Source organism: Nerophis ophidion, linkage group LG22 (assembly GCF_033978795.1).
Source record: "Nerophis ophidion isolate RoL-2023_Sa linkage group LG22, RoL_Noph_v1.0, whole genome shotgun sequence".
NCBI classification, from domain to species: Eukaryota; Metazoa; Chordata; class Actinopteri; order Syngnathiformes; family Syngnathidae; genus Nerophis; species Nerophis ophidion.
Window position 1 is genome coordinate 1,519,924 of NC_084632.1, and position 17,920 is coordinate 1,537,843.

At 38.8% G+C, this 17,920-nt stretch overlaps 1 protein-coding gene across 10 annotated transcripts in view; it reads right to left on the bottom strand.

Moving 5' to 3' along the window:
• Window positions 1–9,188: 9,188 nt before the first annotated feature.
• The window catches only part of elavl4 (ELAV like neuron-specific RNA binding protein 4), a 212,324-nt gene continuing 203,592 nt past the window's right edge, over window positions 9,189–17,920 (bottom strand). For all 10 annotated transcript variants that reach the window (XM_061882973.1, XM_061882965.1, XM_061882964.1 and 7 more), the window contains one exon: window positions 9,189–12,583. In XM_061882973.1, the coding sequence (XP_061738957.1) occupies window positions 12,256–12,583 (328 nt within the window). In that variant the 3' untranslated portion in view covers window positions 9,189–12,255. The remainder of the gene's footprint in view (window positions 12,584–17,920) is intronic.

Consider the following 17,920-nt stretch of genomic DNA (forward strand, 5'->3'; position numbering starts at 1 on the left):
TTAATTTCACCTGCCCCTCGCTTTTGACGCACACCTGTTTTTGTAATTACTGACCTGATTTAAGCCTGCCTTCTTGGTTCACTGTTTTTGCTTCCTGGTTTGTGTTCCGCACAACAGTGACGACTGTAATTCCGGATCTGTACTTGTTAGCTTCCGCGCTAAGCCTTTGCTCCTCCAGCTCCCATGCTAGTAGTTTTGTTTTGCCTTTTGTGCCTTGTGCAAGTTTTTCTGTTATTTCTCTAGCTCCTATGCTAGCGCTTTTGGTTTTTTCTAGCTCCCATGCTAGTTCTGTTTCTTTTTGACTAAGTCTGTTTTTATTTGTTACATAAATCAATTATTTCTTACCTTCACGCTGAGTTCGAGCCCGACTGCAACAAGAGAGAGCCAACCTGCATCACGATGCCACACAATCATCACAACACTTGAAGTTGATCTTGAGACTTTAACATTGAATGATAATAATAATACTAATAAAAAGATATATATATATTACCTTTTTATTTATTTATTTTTAAAGATTTTGACTAAGACCAAACTTGAGGGGAGCCCTAAAGTTAAAAAAATATAAAATATTAAAATGTGCGGCCCCTTTACGAAGGCAAAGACTTAAACTGGGTCATTGTCCAAATACTATGAGACATGGGTTTTATGTTCGTTTGACTTCGGAAGGTTTGCCAAAGACAAGTAGCTCCTTCTGAAAAGAATATGCTTCCGACTGCGTCGCCTCTCGCTTGAGGCTTTGGCAGAGCTGCCTTCTGCATCACGGCGCGGCAGGACGCCGACATTCACACCACGGAGCGAGTGTGAGCCGCTCTCACCCAAGCAGATGCAAAGTGGTTTATTTAGAAGCTGAGAGGCTCCGTCATCTGCTTGCACCAGGTGACCAACCAGGTGACCAAACAGGTGAGCAACCAGGTGACCCACCAGGTGACCAACCAGGTGATCCACCAGGTGACCAACCAGGTTACCAACCAGGGGCCCAACCAGGTGACCAACCAGGCGACCAACCAGGTGACCAACCAGGTGACCAACCAGGTTACCAACCAGGCGCCCAACCAGGTGACCAACCAGGCGACCAACCAGGCGACCAACCAGGTGACCAACCAGGCGCCCAACCAGGTGACCAACCAGGCGACCAACCAGGCGACCAACCAGGTGACCAACCAGGCGACCAACCAGGTGACCAACCAGGCGACCAACCAGGCGACCAACCAGGTGACCAACCAGGTGAGCAACCAGGTGACCAATCAGGTGACCAACCAGGTGACCAACCAGGCGACCAACCAGGCGACCAACCAGGTGACCAACCAGGCGACCAACCAGGCGACCAACCAGGCGACCAACCAGGCGACCAACCAGGCGACCAACCAGGTGACCAACCAGGCGACCAACCAGGCGACCAACCAGGTGACCAACCAGGTGACCAACCAGGTGACCCACCAGGCGACCAACCAGGCGACCAACCAGGCGACCAACCAGGTGAGCAACCAGGTGACCAACCAGGTGACCAACCAGGCGACCAACCAGGCGACCAACCAGGCGACCAACCAGGCGACCAACCAGGCGACCAACCAGGCGACCAACCAGGCGACCAACCAGGTGACCCACCAGGTGACCCACCAGGTGACCAACCAGGTGACCAACCAGGCGACCAACCAGGCGACCAACCAGGCGACCAACCAGGTGACCCACCAGGTGACCAACCAGGTGACCAACCAGGTGACCAACCAGGTGACCAACCAGGTGACCCACCAGGCGACCAACCAGGTGACCAACCAGGTGACCCACCAGGTGACCCACCAGGTGAGCAACCAGGTGACCCACCAGGTGACCAACCAGGCGACCAACCAGGCGACCAACCAGGTGACCAACCAGGTGACCAACCAGGTGACCAACCAGGTGACCAACCAGGTGCCCAGCTTCCGTCTCCCGCTTTGAGGGAGTAAAAATAGGCCATCGCTCTCACCTCGGTGAACCCGGGCTCTGCCTAGCAGGAAGTCGACTCTACTTTGGCGACGAGAGCGGCCCATCGTTGAGTTTCCGACAAAGCGAGCGGGGGGACCAAGAAACATGTCGGGACCTGGGATTTTCCTAACAGCTGTCATTTCCTCCACAGGCTGAAGAATACTCTCTGCTGTCATTTGGCGTCTCAAGGAGCCATTAGTGTCCATTACCGCCTTCCTCGTCCTTCTTTCCGTGCTTCCTCTCTCCTTTCATGATGAGCAGGAAGTGCCCAAGATCACCCGATCGTGTCGTATTCATATCAGTCATCGATGAGATAGGACCAAGGCACACAGCTCTACTTCTTCTTACCCCTTTTTTTAAAGCTATTTTTAGGACCCAGCATGAGACTTTAAACCGTTTTTAACCTTTTAATTGCTTTTTATCAAACAAATTGTTCTTAGGGTAATTTGTATTTTCTTTTTCAATAGAGAATGTCTCATTTGCACCCCTGGTGGTGAAATGAGGGTGGTCCCAAAAAGGAGGGATTTTTCAAATTGACTGTGTGTCGCTTTTAAAAGTGCTCCCCCTCTGGTCAACATATGAAATAACAAGTGTGTGTAAGCAATTGAAATGCGCCCCCTTTGGTCAAAATTAATAAAACATAAATTAATAAATATGTATATAGAGACATACTGTAATAATTTGAAGTAAAAAATGAAGATTAAAAAACAATTTCAAAAAACATTTTTTTTTTACTAAAAGCCATCTTTATCACAATATGTGTCGACTTTTTTCTTATAAAATTGAGAACTATTTCTCATATTCTTTCTGTTTCTGTAATGTTGCAATATTTCTTGCACAATTATTATTTTTTTAATGTAAAAAGTTTTTTAATGCAAAATGGTGACATTTGTCATATAAAATTCTGTCTTTTATCACAATATTGCCAATTGTTTTTTTTTGTTCCTGTAAAATAGTGAAATTTTTTGGGGAAAATCATGACTTTTGCCAAGTAAAATTCGGATTATTATTATAATATCGCCCAAATTTCAAAGTTTTCTTATAAAATTGTGACTTTTGTTGAGTCACATTCCCACTTGTATCATAACTAAAATGTTGACTTGCGTTGAGGAAAATTACGACTTTTACTATAATACTGCCAAAATTTTATATTTGCATAGTATGTCTATATTATTAATGATGTAAACATATCTAAAAAGGGTGGTCCTAAAGAGGTAGGCATTTTTCAGAGGTCTCAAGAAGGTACGCGATACAAGCGTGTGTGTGTGTGTGTGTGTGTGTGTGTGTGTGTGTGTGTGTGTGTGTGTGTGTGTGTGTGTGTGTGTGTGTGTGTGTGTGTGTGTGTGTGTGTGTGTGTGTGTTGTGGTCAAGTGGGAGCAGAGGCGCATGTTCCAAAGATGTAAGAAAAGTCTCTTTCACTTTAAAAGTGTTTTTTAAAAATTTTTTACAAGCTTTCACTAAAATATGGCGACGGGGGAAAATAGGAATATAAGAGTTAGTTGGATAGTTGTAAGATCCTTCTTAAAACCCATTTTTATTCACTGGCTTTTAACACATCATGAGACTTTAAAATGTTTTTAACTTTTTAATTGCTTTTTATCTAAGAAATTGTTCTTAGGGTAATTTATATTAACTTTTTCAATGTGTATTTTACCCATCCATCCATCCATTTCCTACCGCTTATTCCCTTTCGGGGTCGCGGGGGGCGCTGGCGCCTATCTCGGCTACAATCGGGCGGAAGGGAGGGTACACCCTGGACAAGTCGCCACCTCACCACAGGGCCAACACAGATAGACAGACAACATTCACACACTAGGGACCATTTAGTGTTGCCAATCAACCTATCCCCAGGTGCATGTCTTTGGAGGTGGGAGGGGCCTATCCCCAGGTGCATGTCTTTGGAGGTGGGAGGGGCCTATCCCCAGGTGCATGTCTTTGGAGGTGGGAGGGGCCTATCCCCAGGTGCATGTCTAACCCCTCTGCCACCGTGAAGCCCTTGTGTATTTTACTTCTGTTTTAAATGTTATTATTTCAGTCTGTCTATCTGTGTTGGCCCTGCGATGAGATGGCGACTTGTCCAGGGTGTAACCCGCCTTCCGCCCGATTGTAGCTGAGATAGGCGCCAGCGCCCCCCGCGACCCCGAAAGGGAATAAGCGGTAGAAAATGGATGGATGGATGGATGGTATGGCCCTTTTAAAAACCTTAATCAGGTTTTTGACTTTTGACAGATAAGCTTGACATATCTGGAACAACTAGGTGACCCCCCCCCCCCACACACACACACACACACACATACACACAATTGGGAAAAGATGTATTTATTTATTAAATGTTTTTATTTTAACGCAATTGAATTATTTTTTAAATTTAGTTTACTTTGGTTTACATTTTTTATTTTATTTTATTTATCTTGTTTTGTTTTGATTGTTTTCGTTTTATTTTATTAATCTTGTTTTTTTAAATTTAATTTGATTTAATTTAATTTTAACTTAATTTAATTTTGCTTTTATTTATTTATTTAGCTTAACACATCTGGAACAACTAACCCTCCCACATATTTTTGAAAATACGTATTTATTTATTGATTTTAATGTAATCGGGTTCAAAAACATTTTTTAATTTAGTTTACTTTGGTTTACATTAGTTGTTATTTTATTTTATTTTTTTTAATTGGATTTATCTGGTTTTGTTTAATTTTGATTTTGGTTTTCCATCCATCCATCCTTTTACTACCGCTAGTCCCTTGTTGTATTTTTAAACAAAGAAAACAATCTGAAGTTCTCTTTATCTTTAAGCTCTCGTGCCGTGATTCCTCCCAGTCCCGACCACACAGGAGCACACACCTGTCCAGGTGGCACCCCATCCAGAACCACTCTGACACCCCTGGTCTAATCAGTACCAGGAGCTGCCTCGATTTTGGTTTTGTTTTATTTTATTTTATTGATCTTATTTTGTTTTATTTTATTATTATTATTATTATTTTTTTTTTAATTTAATTGTATTTTATTTTATTAAGCTTGACACATCTGGAACTTCTAGGTAACCCTCCACATAATTTTCAAAATATTTATTCATTATTTTGTTTATTTATTTTAATATAATTGGATTTGATTATTTTTTTGTATTTTGTTTAGCTTATTTACATACGTTATTTAATTGTATTTCATTTCAGATTTGATTTTATTTATCTTGTTTTTTGTTTATTTTGTTTTGTTTTGATTTGTTTTGTTTTGCTTTCTTTTGTTTGGTTTTATTAAACTTGTTTTTAATTTGATTAAATTTAATTAAATTAAATTAAATTTAATTTTATTTCAATTACTTTTACAAAAAAGCGGCAACAAATCAAATATTAAGTGGCCAGAATAAAATTCAAATAATAATATTAGCTGTCATTGTTAACAGATATTATAATATAATTATGACAACTGTCCCTTAACTTCACAACAGGGGTCCCCGAACCAATAATTGGGTATGGCTGTAAAACTAGCATTCAAATGAAACGTGAAAATAAATAAAATAATGTAAAGGCTGTCATGGTAAAAAAAAAAAAAAAAAAAAATCTATACATTCTAATGGTTTTGAAAATGACAAATATCAAAGTGTTTAACCTTTTCAGTGCGTGGCCCCTATACAAAGAGATTTTATGTTATTTTTAAAAAAAAACATGCATTTTGATTTTAAAAACATGCAAATACTGTTAATTGTATATATTAGAAAAACTATATAAAAAGTGCATTTTATATACTGGAGTAATGGGGTATTGGTGTGAAACTAGCATTAAAAAATGAAAATAAATGACATCAAATAAAGTAAAGGCTGTCATTTTAAAAACAAAATATCAACATATTCTATTGGTTTTTAAAATGACAACTATGAAGGTGGCCCCCGCGTGTACAAAGGCAGACGCCAAAAACTTGGTCACCGTCCAAACACTTGGAGACTTCCCAGCTCTTGACACCTCATTTTATTGTCCCAACATTCAAAAGTACAAATAATTCAAACACAACAGTTTTATGAAAAAGAAAAAACAAACATTTACAGCAAGATTTCTATTTTGTTTCCAGTTTCAGAAATGAGCTAAACTAGCAAGGATAACATGAAGTCATTCATCGCAGTAATTGGATTAATAATAAGAATAAGAGTACTAAGAATAATAGCATAAATAACCAGAATAATAATCATCATCATCGTAATAATTGTTAATAACAGAAGCAGGAGAGAGAGAGAGAGAGAGAGAGAGAGAGAGAGAGAGAGAGAGAGAGAGCCGCAATCACGAGGATCCGCCGACATTTTTTCGTCTTTTTTTGTCTTTAAGGATTTATAGATTTTTTTTTTTTAATCATAGAGTAAACAAACACGTCTCAGGAGGGTGAACAAAAGAAAAGGAAAGCAACGAGAAGAAGAGCCGAGTTCCTGTGTTCACCTTCCCTCCTCCGCTACTGGTAGTTCCTACTGCCACCACTAGGAGGCGCTACAGCGATTGTGGGAGCATGGGGGGGTGTGGGGGGGGGGGGTTGGACATGGAGCCCCGTCACACACACACACACACACACACACTAAGAAACATGCATCCCATCATGCACTTCTTCTTCTCACACGGCCAGCAGAAAGTGAAATGTCGACATGTCGGAACTTCCGGGCGTTGCATAAAGTCTGACCCCCCCTCCGACGGGCGTCCGGGGGCGTGGATGGCGATGACGACTGGGGTGTGTTCTTGTATTTCTACCCTTCTTGAGACGCCCACAAGGAAAAGTACCGTCCTTATGAACAAGTTTGGACATAAGTCATGGTCCCGATACGGAAAACCATTGCATCGTATAGAGAATGTCTCATTTGCACCCCTGGTGGTGAAATGAGGGTGGTCCCACAAAGGAGGGATTTTTCAAATTGACTGTGTGTCACTTTTAAAAGTGCTCTCCCTCTGGTCAACATATGAAATAACAAGTGTGTGTAAGAAATTGAAATGCACCCCCTTCGGCCAAAATTAATTAAAAAAAAAGTATATTCAGACATACTGTAATAACTTGAAGTAAATATTGAAGATTAAAAAAAAAATTCTAAATTTTTTTTTTTTTACTAAAAGCCTTTTTCACACAATGTGTCGACTTTTTTTCTTACAAAATTGAGAAATATTTCTCATAATCTTTCTGTTTCTGTAATGTTGCAATAATCTCTTGTACAATTATTGTTTTTTAAATGTAAAAATTTCTACTTTTTAATGCAAAATAGTGACATTTGTCATATAAAATTCGGTCTTTTATCACAATATTGCCAATTGGGTTTTTTTTTGTTCCTGTAAAATAGTGAAATTATTTTCGGTAAAATCATGACTTTTGCCAAGTAAAATTCTGATTGTTATAATAATATCGGCCAAATTTCAAAGTTTTCTTATAAAATTGTGACTTTTGTAGAGTAAAATTGTCTAAAATTGCCAAATTGTTAAGCTTTTCTTGTAAAATTGCGACCGTTACTGAGGAACATTCCAACTTGTGCCATAACATTGCAGAAATGTTCAGCTATTCTTGAAAAATTTTGACTTACGTTGAGGAAAATTACGACTTTTAATATAATACTGCCAAAATTGTATATTTGCATAGTATGTATATATTATTAATGATGTAAATACACATCTTTATATATCTAAAAAGGCTGGTCCTAAAGAGGGAGGCATTTTTATCAGGTCTCAAGAAGGTCACAAATACAAGAAAGTGTGTGTGTGTGTGTGTGTGTGTGTGTGTGTGTGTGTGTGGTCAAGTGGGGACAGAGACGCATGCTCCAAAGATGTAAGGAAAGTTTCTTTCACTTTAAAAGTGTGTTTTTAAACAAGCTTTCACTAAACTATGTCGAGGGGGTGAAACAGGAACATAGTAGTTAGTACGTGTTTAACACCATCAGACGCCATTGTGGTTTATGTCATGAAGAGTCCAGTCAGGTCCTCACTTGGTCACACTATAACTCCAGCGGGGCCTCAAAAAACCATCCATTTAATCTGAGTGATGCACAGTTTGTTCATGTAACAAGCCTTTCAAAATAATAGAAGGTTAGATAGTGTTGAAAAACACTCTCTTAGTTATGTGATGATTATGTGGATGTCCAGTTATAAGCTGATGCTCGCCAGTAAGTCTGCAAGACCCTTTTGGACTCCAAGAATATATGTAATTAAGTGGGATTTAAAAAACAAAACAAAAGCTGTCATTGTTCATAAAAAATCACAACAAATATTCCACTTTGATTTTTTTTGGTGGGTAGGGGGTAATAATGCATATTTTGTGCTTTTGCCATAAAAATAACATAGGTTGTCTTTCAAAGGATCGACTGGGAGCTGATCTAGAGATTTACTGTAAGTGTTAAATTTCAAAAAAGTTATATATATATATATATATATAAATAACACATTTTTTAAAATTGTTAAACAAATTATAAAAAAAGTATGTATATATATGTATGTATATATATATATATTATTGTTTTCATTTTTATTAGTGTTTATGTTAAATAAAATATATATATTTTTTATTAAAGTGTTTATGTTAAATAAAACAATAGTATATACATACTGTTTATATGTGTATATATGTATATATATAGCTTATTTTTTAAATTGTTGAATGAAATAAAAAAAAAATATATATATATATACTGTACATATATAAATATACATTAAACGTTTTTTATTTTACTTACTTAGCATATATATATATATATATATATATATTATATATATATATATAATATATATACATGTATATATATATATATATATACATGTATATATATATACATATATATAAATATAGATATATATATACAATTTGTATTTATTTTATCCAACACTTACAGTAAATCATATTAATTATTTTGAACATATTTAGGACTGAAATCTGTTCAGGTCCCCAAAAGCCTGAAATGTAAAAAAAAAGTTTTTTTTAAATCTGCGTTATATTGGGGTTGATCATGGACAGTATCAGAAAGACCTCAATTTTGTGTTTCACCTTTAAAAAAAAAAATAAAAACAAATCTTACTTTATGTTTCTCATGAATACTTAAGCCTACTATGCGACTGTATTTTGACTGTTGGGGGAACTTGTGAAAAAGGCTTGAGATCCAGCGACCTACAGTGCAACAACAACTTCTGTTCAAGACAAAACAAAACAAAGTACCTGAAGTAAACGCTGTAGTTGCAGAGTTACTGACAATGACACCTGACCCCGTATTTACCTGGCCAACACACACACACACACACGCACATACACACACACATACACACACACACACACACACACACACACACACACACACACACACACACACACACACACACACACAAACCTCCTTCTGAACAAAATCCCAATGGTCTATATTTCTATCTCTGGAAGCCAACCTTTTACCTTTGAAAATATATCATATATATCATATTAGAGTATATAAAATATAGAATCGGTCCAACGCCCCTTTTCAAGCCTCCAGAGTACAACCGTCATAAATAACAGTTTTTTTTTTCGTTTTTTTTTTTTCTATTTTGGAACGAGCCTCAGTCTTACAGAAAAAGGCCCCGGATAGAGAAATGAGGAAAAAAGGAGTTAAAGACGCAGATTTTTGCATAAAGTTTGGATGAGAAAGCGGTAGGAAGCGGAGGGAGTGGCTTCAGAGAACTCCACTAACTTATCACGGGTTATATTGAACCGGAACCACTGTTTAGAACATTCTAGTAAGACTAAACGTCATTGGAAAAAAGCATTTCATTTGGAACAAGACAAGAAGAAAGCAATAGCAAATAGAACTATTAATAACTAGGTTATGCATAGCGAGTAACTGTTTCTAGTAATTCGGGAAGAGCGCCCCCTCCCGCCCCGCCCGGACCCTCCACACACTTTTTCAACATTTTATTTCATTTTTTAAGTTTTTTTTTCCAGTTTTCCTGACTTTTTTGGAATATATGATCATTTGGAATATATTGGTACAAAGCACACACAAAAAAAAGTCCTCTCCGTTCTGCTTTGTTCCCTTTTTTTTTGCTCCCAAGCGCCCCCTCCTGGTCACCAGAGTCACGGCAATACACAGACAATGAAACAAATCAAGACAGAAATACACGGACAAATCAACCCCCCCCCCCTCCCCCTTCATAATAAATAGCTCATAAATAGAAATAAATAGACAAAAGAATAAATTAGAGGAATTCAAATATACGCTTTTATACTCAAAGTTTTTTGTTCGGTTTCTTTTGTCGCCGTAACGAAAAGTTCATCCAAACTTCGTTTTTTTGTGTGTTTTTGTGTGTGTGTTTTTTTTCTCGTTTTTTTTGTTTTCTCCACAAGCAACATGACGACAATTGAACAGTTTCCTCGCAAGTCTTTTTTTTTTCTTCTTCTCTCGAAAAAACTGAACCACCACTTGATAATAAGTCGAAAAAGACAAGCTCCAACTAAAGAACAGCGACAACTCAGATAAGTACGCTAGATATCGTAAAACAAATGTAGACTATGTATATATAGATGTATATATATATATATATATAGATAGATCATCTATTTGTACAGAGCAAATAAAGGCGGAGGAGTCATACGAGCCCCCCCTTTTTTCTCCAGGAAACAAACCTTTCTAGACTAAAGGAACTAGCGCTAATCGTCAGGAAAGTTCGGACAAAGGCGTCACGCTCAGCGAGGAACTTAAAAAGCCAGCAAGCCGGACAAACGAAGCCAAACACATTTTTTTCCGATTTTTGATTTTTTTTTCCGGTCATTTTTTCCGAAACACCCGCAAAAACCGCAATTTGCGTTTTTTTGTTGAAAATGTTCTCCCCCGGGCCTAAATGAATGAGTTCTTGGAACCAGCACACGGGACAAGTGGGATGTTTCGGTCCGCCGCTAAAAGAGGAAGTCAGCACACAGAAACGCCGAGCAAAGAGGAACCCAAGAAAACAAAACAAAAACAACAAAAACAAAAAGGGATGGCGTCTAAATGGTTACACGCATGTGTGATGCGTTCGCCCCCCTCCCCCCGAAGAAACCGGACGCTAACGACGGTTAGCCTCCCCCTCCCTAGCGGGTGTGGAATAATTACGCAACCGTGTGATAAAAATGACCAAAAATAAAAATCCCTCGCCTGGGCTTCCGTTCTTTTTTTGTTGTTGTTGTTTTTTTTCTTCGCAAAAAACCTTTTTTATTTTTATTTTTTTTAAGGTCTACAAAACGGCTGTCGCCGACCCTCCCTCCCCGCCCCCCCGGGAAAAAAAGCGATTATAATTTTAATTTTTTTTCTCCGAGCCTAGAAATGGCAGAACGACAAGACAAGGTGGTGACCCCCCCCTCCCCCCTCCCCCTCCCCGTAAGCCCCGCCCCATCCCAGTTAGCCAGTCAAAATATTTTTCTCTTTTTTCAAATCCAGATTCTCGTAAAAATTGTTCTCGATAATTATTCTTTTTTTTAATCATCGCTTATAAAAATAGATTCCTCTTTCTATTTGTTTTTTTAAATCTTTTCACCCCCAAGCACGCCCTCCCAGTCCCATAGCCCCCCCCCCCCCAACACACACACACCAAAGAGATCCCTCTCTTTGGCAACAATGGGTTTTTTAAAAATTATTTTTTTTTTTTGCTAAATTACTCATCAGGAAAAGCTAAACCCCCCCACCCCGCACCCCGCCCCCCCTGTGAGGAACGACGTCATGTTTTGTTTGCGATACAAAACAAAAACAACGCTAGAAATCGTGTTTCAGACGGGAAATCCCACAACTTCAATCGACAAACGGGGGACGTTTGTTTGTTTTCTTGTGGTTCTAAATACAGCTACAAATGAATGGAAGGTTCAGCGTTCTCTTTTTAAAAAAGAGTCCCCGCCCCTTTACTGAGGTGGGGGGGTGGGGGGTTTGGCAGGGGCCGGTCCTGGGTTCTAAGGACAGTGGATCCGGATACAGACGAGAAAAAACTCCTGGTCTAAAGAGGACATTCCCTTCACTCAAAAGAGGGGCGGTAAGGGTGGGTTTGCTACCGTTTCACCAGAAAAAAATCATTTGATCAACCAACCAACAGAAGGAATCCAGGACAAAGGAAGTTCCCCCCAATAAATCAACATATACATTTGTTTGTAATACTTAGGCAACGTTGGCTTATAGGTCCAAAGTTACGATATAAGCCATTTGGAGTTCAACCCGGAGGTTGGTCGCGGTGCTGCTGACTGGACGGGGCTGGGTGGGCTGAGGGGGGTGGGGGGGGGGGTTAAGGGAGCCAGGGAGGTGGGGGGGGATGGGGGGGGTCGGGCCATTTGGGACCGAACGCTGCTCCCGCCTGGAGTTCAGGACTTGTGCGTCTTGTTGGTCTTGAAGGAGACTTGCAGGACGCGGTCGCCCAGCCGGTAGCCGTTGAGGCTGGCGATGGCCATGGCGGCCTCGTCGTAGTTGGTCATGGTGACGAAGCCGAAGCCTTTGCACTTGTTGGTGTTGAAGTCGCGGATCACCTTGACGTTGTTGACGGCGCCGAAGGGGCCGAAGAGCTGCCACAGCACGCTCTCGTCCGAGTCCGGGGACAGGTTGTAGACGAAGATGCACCAGCCGGTGCCCGTGTGGCCCGGGATGTTCATGCCCACCAGGCTGGTCATGCTGTCGATGGTGATGGGAGAGAACCTGCACCGCGGGGAGAGAGAGAGAGAGAGAGAGAGAGAGAGAGGGCATATATCATGGAGGCTGAAGGACAAAGACTGGAACAACTGCGGAGTCGGGATTCTTATTTCTAGGTCTCGAGCTCCGGCTAAAGTCTGGATGACCTTTTGGACTCCCAGGAAGTTTAGTGGCATTTTGTTTTCCAAACTGTGATTGTTCATAGAATATTACAACAAATATTCCATTTGTGTTTATTGGAGGGAAATAATGTTAATTATTGCTTTTGCCAGAAAACACTAAGGTTGTCTTTGACAAAAAGAGCATAAAACATAATTATTTTCCCGACAAATAGACCGAAAGTTAATCTAGAGATTTACTGTAAGCAGTGATAAGAGAAAAAAATATATATATATAGTTTTATACTGTATATAATATTATATTATACTATATATTTTAATGTATATATTGTATAATATAATAATATATACAGTTTATAATTATATATATAAAAAATATAATATATACTATTATATTATATATGTAAATATATACTGTATATAATATATTATGATATATATATTAATACTGTAAATATATAGTTATATACACTATATAATATTTTATTATATTATACTACATATATTTATGTATATATATTATAATATATACAGTATATAATTATATACATAAAATATAATATATATAATTATATACTGTACATTATATTATAATATATATGTATATATATAATATAATATAATGTAATAAGCGGTAGATAATGGATGGATGGATGGATGTTATATATATGTAATATATAGAGTATATAATTATAGATATAAAATACAATATATATATTATATTATATATACTGCAAATATATAATTTATATAATATTATAGTATATATATATATATATATATATATATATATATATATATATACATACTGTATAAGCCTGTTAGGTCAGGAAAAAATTTAAATAAAAACCCCCAAAAAACCTGCAAAACAAGCTTGAAGGGATGATATAGTGTATTGTGTTATTTTCTGACCTTTCATATATACAGTATATATATATATATATATATATATATATATATATATATATATCTTAATTATTGAAATAATTACTTGCGTTTTTAATTCATTAAATGTACTTAAATACATTAATGACATATTTAATAACACGTTTATGTATTTGAGTCCAATTAAAATCAAAGAAAGACACATTCAGATAATTACTTAAAGACGTATTTAATTTGCCCTCCATCATTTTCATAATGAAGACTCTGATAATGTAAAAAAAAAAAAACACAACTTATGAGTAAACATGTTTTATATAATTTAACTGTCAATATTTTCCATTTAGAAAAAAATAATCCTACTTTGTGAAAGTTATTTACTGCAACCAATCAGACGCCATTTGACTGCAGCGGAAGGCAGTGTGGAGTAGATTTATGTTTGAAGGCAGCGTGGAGTAGATTTATGTTTGAAGGCAGTGTGGAGTAGATTTATGTTTGAAGGCAGCGTGGAGTAGATTTATGTTTGAAGGCAGCGTGGAGTAGATTTATGTTTGAAGGCAGCGTGGAGTAGATTTATGTTTGAAGGCAGCGTGGAGTAGATTTATGTTTGAAGGCAGCGTGGAGTAGATTTATGTTTGAAGGCAGCGTGGAGTAGATTTATGTTTGAAGGCAGCGTGGAGTAGATTTATGTTTGAAGGCAGCGTGGAGTAGATTTATGTTTGAAGGCAGCGTGGAGTAGATTTATGTTTGAAGGCAGTGTGGAGTAGATTTATGTTTGAAGGCAGCGTGGAGTAGATTTATGTTTGAAGGCAGTGTGGAGTAGATTTATGTTTGAAGGCAGCGTGGAGTAGATTTATGTTTGAAGGCAGCGTGGAGTAGATTTATGTTTGAAGGCAGCGTGGAGTAGATTTATGTTTGAAGGCAGCGTGGAGTAGATTTATGTTTGAAGGCAGCGTGGAGTAGATTTATGTTTGAAGGCAGCGTGGAGTAGATTTATGTTTGAAGGCAGCGTGGAGTAGATTTATGTTTGAAGGCAGTGTGGAGTAGATTTATGTTTGAAGGCAGCGTGGAGTAGATTTATGTTTGAAGGCAGTGTGGAGTAGATTTATGTTTGAAGGCAGCGTGGAGTAGATTTATGTTTGAAGGCAGCGTGGAGTAGATTTATGTTTGAAGGCAGCGTGGAGTAGATTTATGTTTGAAGGCAGCGTGGAGTAGATTTATGTTTGAAGGCAGCGTGGAGTAGATTTATGTTTGAAGGCAGTGTGGAGTAGATTTATGTTTGAAGGCAGCGTGGAGTAGATTTATGTTTGAAGGCAGCGTGGAGTAGATTTATGTTTGAAGGCAGCGTGGAGTAGATTTATGTTTGAAGGCAGTGTGGAGTAGATTTATGTTTGAAGGCAGCGTGGAGTAGATTTATGTTTGAAGGCAGCGTGGAGTAGATTTATGTTTGAAGGCAGCGTGGAGTAGATTTATGTTTGAAGGCAGCGTGGAGTAGATTTATGTTTGAAGGCAGCGTGGAGTAGATTTATGTTTGAAGGCAGCGTGGAGTAGATTTATGTTTGAAGGCAGCGTGGAGTAGATTTATGTTTGAAGGCAGCGTGAAGTAGATTTATGTTTGAAGGCAGCGTGGAGTAGATTTATGTTTGAAGGCAGCGTGGAGTAGATTTATGTTTGAAGGCAGTGTGGAGTAGATTTATGTTTGAAGGCAGCGTGGAGTAGATTTATGTTTGAAGGCAGTGTGGAGTAGATTTATGTTTGAAGGCAGCGTGGAGTAGATTTATGTTTGAAGGCAGCGTGGAGTAGATTTATGTTTGAAGGCAGCGTGGAGTAGATTTATGTTTGAAGGCAGCGTGGAGTAGATTTATGTTTGAAGGCAGCGTGGAGTAGATTTATGTTTGAAGGCAGCGTGGAGTAGATTTATGTTTGAAGGCAGTGTGGAGTAGATTTATGTTTGAAGGCAGCGTGGAGTAGATTTATGTTTGAAGGCAGCGTGGAGTAGATTTATGTTTGAAGGCAGCGTGGAGTAGATTTATGTTTGAAGGCAGCGTGGAGTAGATTTATGTTTGAAGGCAGCGTGGAGTAGATTTATGTTTGAAGGCAGCTTGGAGTAGATTTGTGTTTGAAGGCAGCGTGGAGTAGATTTATGTTTGAAGGCAGCGTGGAGTAGATTTATGTTTGAAGGCAGCGTGGAGTAGATTTATGTTTGAAGGCAGCGTGGAGTAGATTTATGTTTGAAGGCAGCGTGGAGTAGATTTATGTTTGAAGGCAGCGTGGAGTAGATTTATGTTTGAAGGCAGATTTATGTTTGAAGGCAGCGTGGAGTAGATTTATGTTTGAAGGCAGTGTGGAGTAGATTTATATTTGAAGGCAGCGTGGAGTAGATTTATATTTGAAGGCAGCGTGGAGTAGATTTATGTTTGAAGGCAGCGTGGAGTAGATTTATGTTTGAAGGCAGCGTGGAGTAGATTTATGTTTGAAGGCAGCGTGCAGTAGATTTATGTTTGAAGGCAGCGTGGAGTAGATTTATGTTTGAAGGCAGATTTATGTTTGAAGGCAGCGTGGAGTAGATTTATGTTTGAAGGCAGTGTGGAGTAGATTTATATTTGAAGGCAGCGTGGAGTAGATTTATATTTGAAGGCAGCGTGGAGTAGATTTATGTTTGAAGGCAGCGTGGAGTAGATTTATGTTTGAAGGCAGCGTGGAGTAGATTTATGTTTGAAGGCAGCGTGGAGTAGATTTATGTTTGAAGGCAGCGTGCAGTAGATTTATGTTTGAAGGCAGCGTGGAGTAGATTTATGTTTGAAGGCAGATTTATGTTTGAAGGCAGCGTGGAGTAGATTTATGTTTGAAGGCAGCGTGGAGTAGATTTATGTTTGAAGGCAGCGTGGAGTAGATTTATGTTTGAAGGCAGATTTATGTTTGAAGGCAGCGTGGAGTAGATTTATGTTTGAAGGCAGTGTGGAGTAGATTTATATTTGAAGGCAGCGTGGAGTAGATTTATATTTGAAGGCAGCGTGGAGTAGATTTATGTTTGAAGGCAGCGTGGAGTAGATTTATGTTTGAAGGCAGCGTGGAGTAGATTTATGTTTGAAGGCAGCGTGGAGTAGATTTATGTTTGAAGGCAGCGTGCAGTAGATTTATGTTTGAAGGCAGCGTGGAGTAGATTTATGTTTGAAGGCAGATTTATGTTTGAAGGCAGCGTGGAGTAGATTTATGTTTGAAGGCAGTGTGGAGTAGATTTATATTTGAAGGCAGCGTGGAGTAGATTTATATTTGAAGGCAGCGTGGAGTAGATTTATGTTTGAAGGCAGCGTGGAGTAGATTTATGTTTGAAGGCAGCGTGGAGTAGATTTATGTTTGAAGGCAGCGTGGAGTAGATTTATGTTTGAAGGCAGCGTGCAGTAGATTTATGTTTGAAGGCAGCGTGGAGTAGATTTATGTTTGAAGGCAGATTTATGTTTGAAGGCAGCGTGGAGTAGATTTATGTTTGAAGGCAGATTTATGTTTGAAGGCAGCGTGCAGTAGATTTATGTTTGAAGGCAGCGTGGAGTAGATTTATGTTTGAAGGCAGCGTGCAGTAGATTTATGTTTGAAGGCAGCGTGGAGTAGATTTATGTTTGAAGGCAGATTTATGTTTGAAGGCAGCGTGGAGTAGATTTATGTTTGAAGGCAGCGTGGAGTAGATTTATGTTGAAGGCAGCGTGGAGTAGATTTATGTTTGAAGGCAGCGTGGAGTAGATTTATGTTTGAAGGCAGCGTGGAGTAGATTTATGTTTGAAGGCAGATTTATGTTTGAAGGCAGCGTGGAGTAGATTTATGTTGAAGGCAGCGTGGAGTAGATTTATGTTTGAAGGCAGATTTATGTTTGAAGGCAGCGTGGAGTAGATTTATGTTTGAAGGCAGCGTGGAGTAGATTTATGTTTGAAGGCAGATTTATGTTTGAAGGCAGCGTGGAGTAGATTTATGTTTGAAGGCAGCGTGGAGTAGATTTATGTTTGAAGGCAGCGTGGAGTAGATTTATGTTTGAAGGCAGCGTGGAGTAGATTTATGTTTGAAGGCAGCGTGGAGTAGATTTATGTTTGAAGGCAGCGTGGAGTAGATTTATGTTTGAAGGCAGCGTGGAGTAGATTTATGTTTGAAGGCAGCGTGGAGTAGATTTATGTTTGAAGGCAGCGTGGAGTAGATTTATGTTTGAAGGCAGCGTGGAGTAGATTTATGTTTGAAGGCAGCGTGGAGTAGATTTATGTTTGAAGGCAGCGTGGAGTAGATTTATGTTTGAAGGCAGCGTGGAGTAGATTTATGTTTGAAGGCAGCGTGGAGTAGATTTATGTTTGAAGGCAGC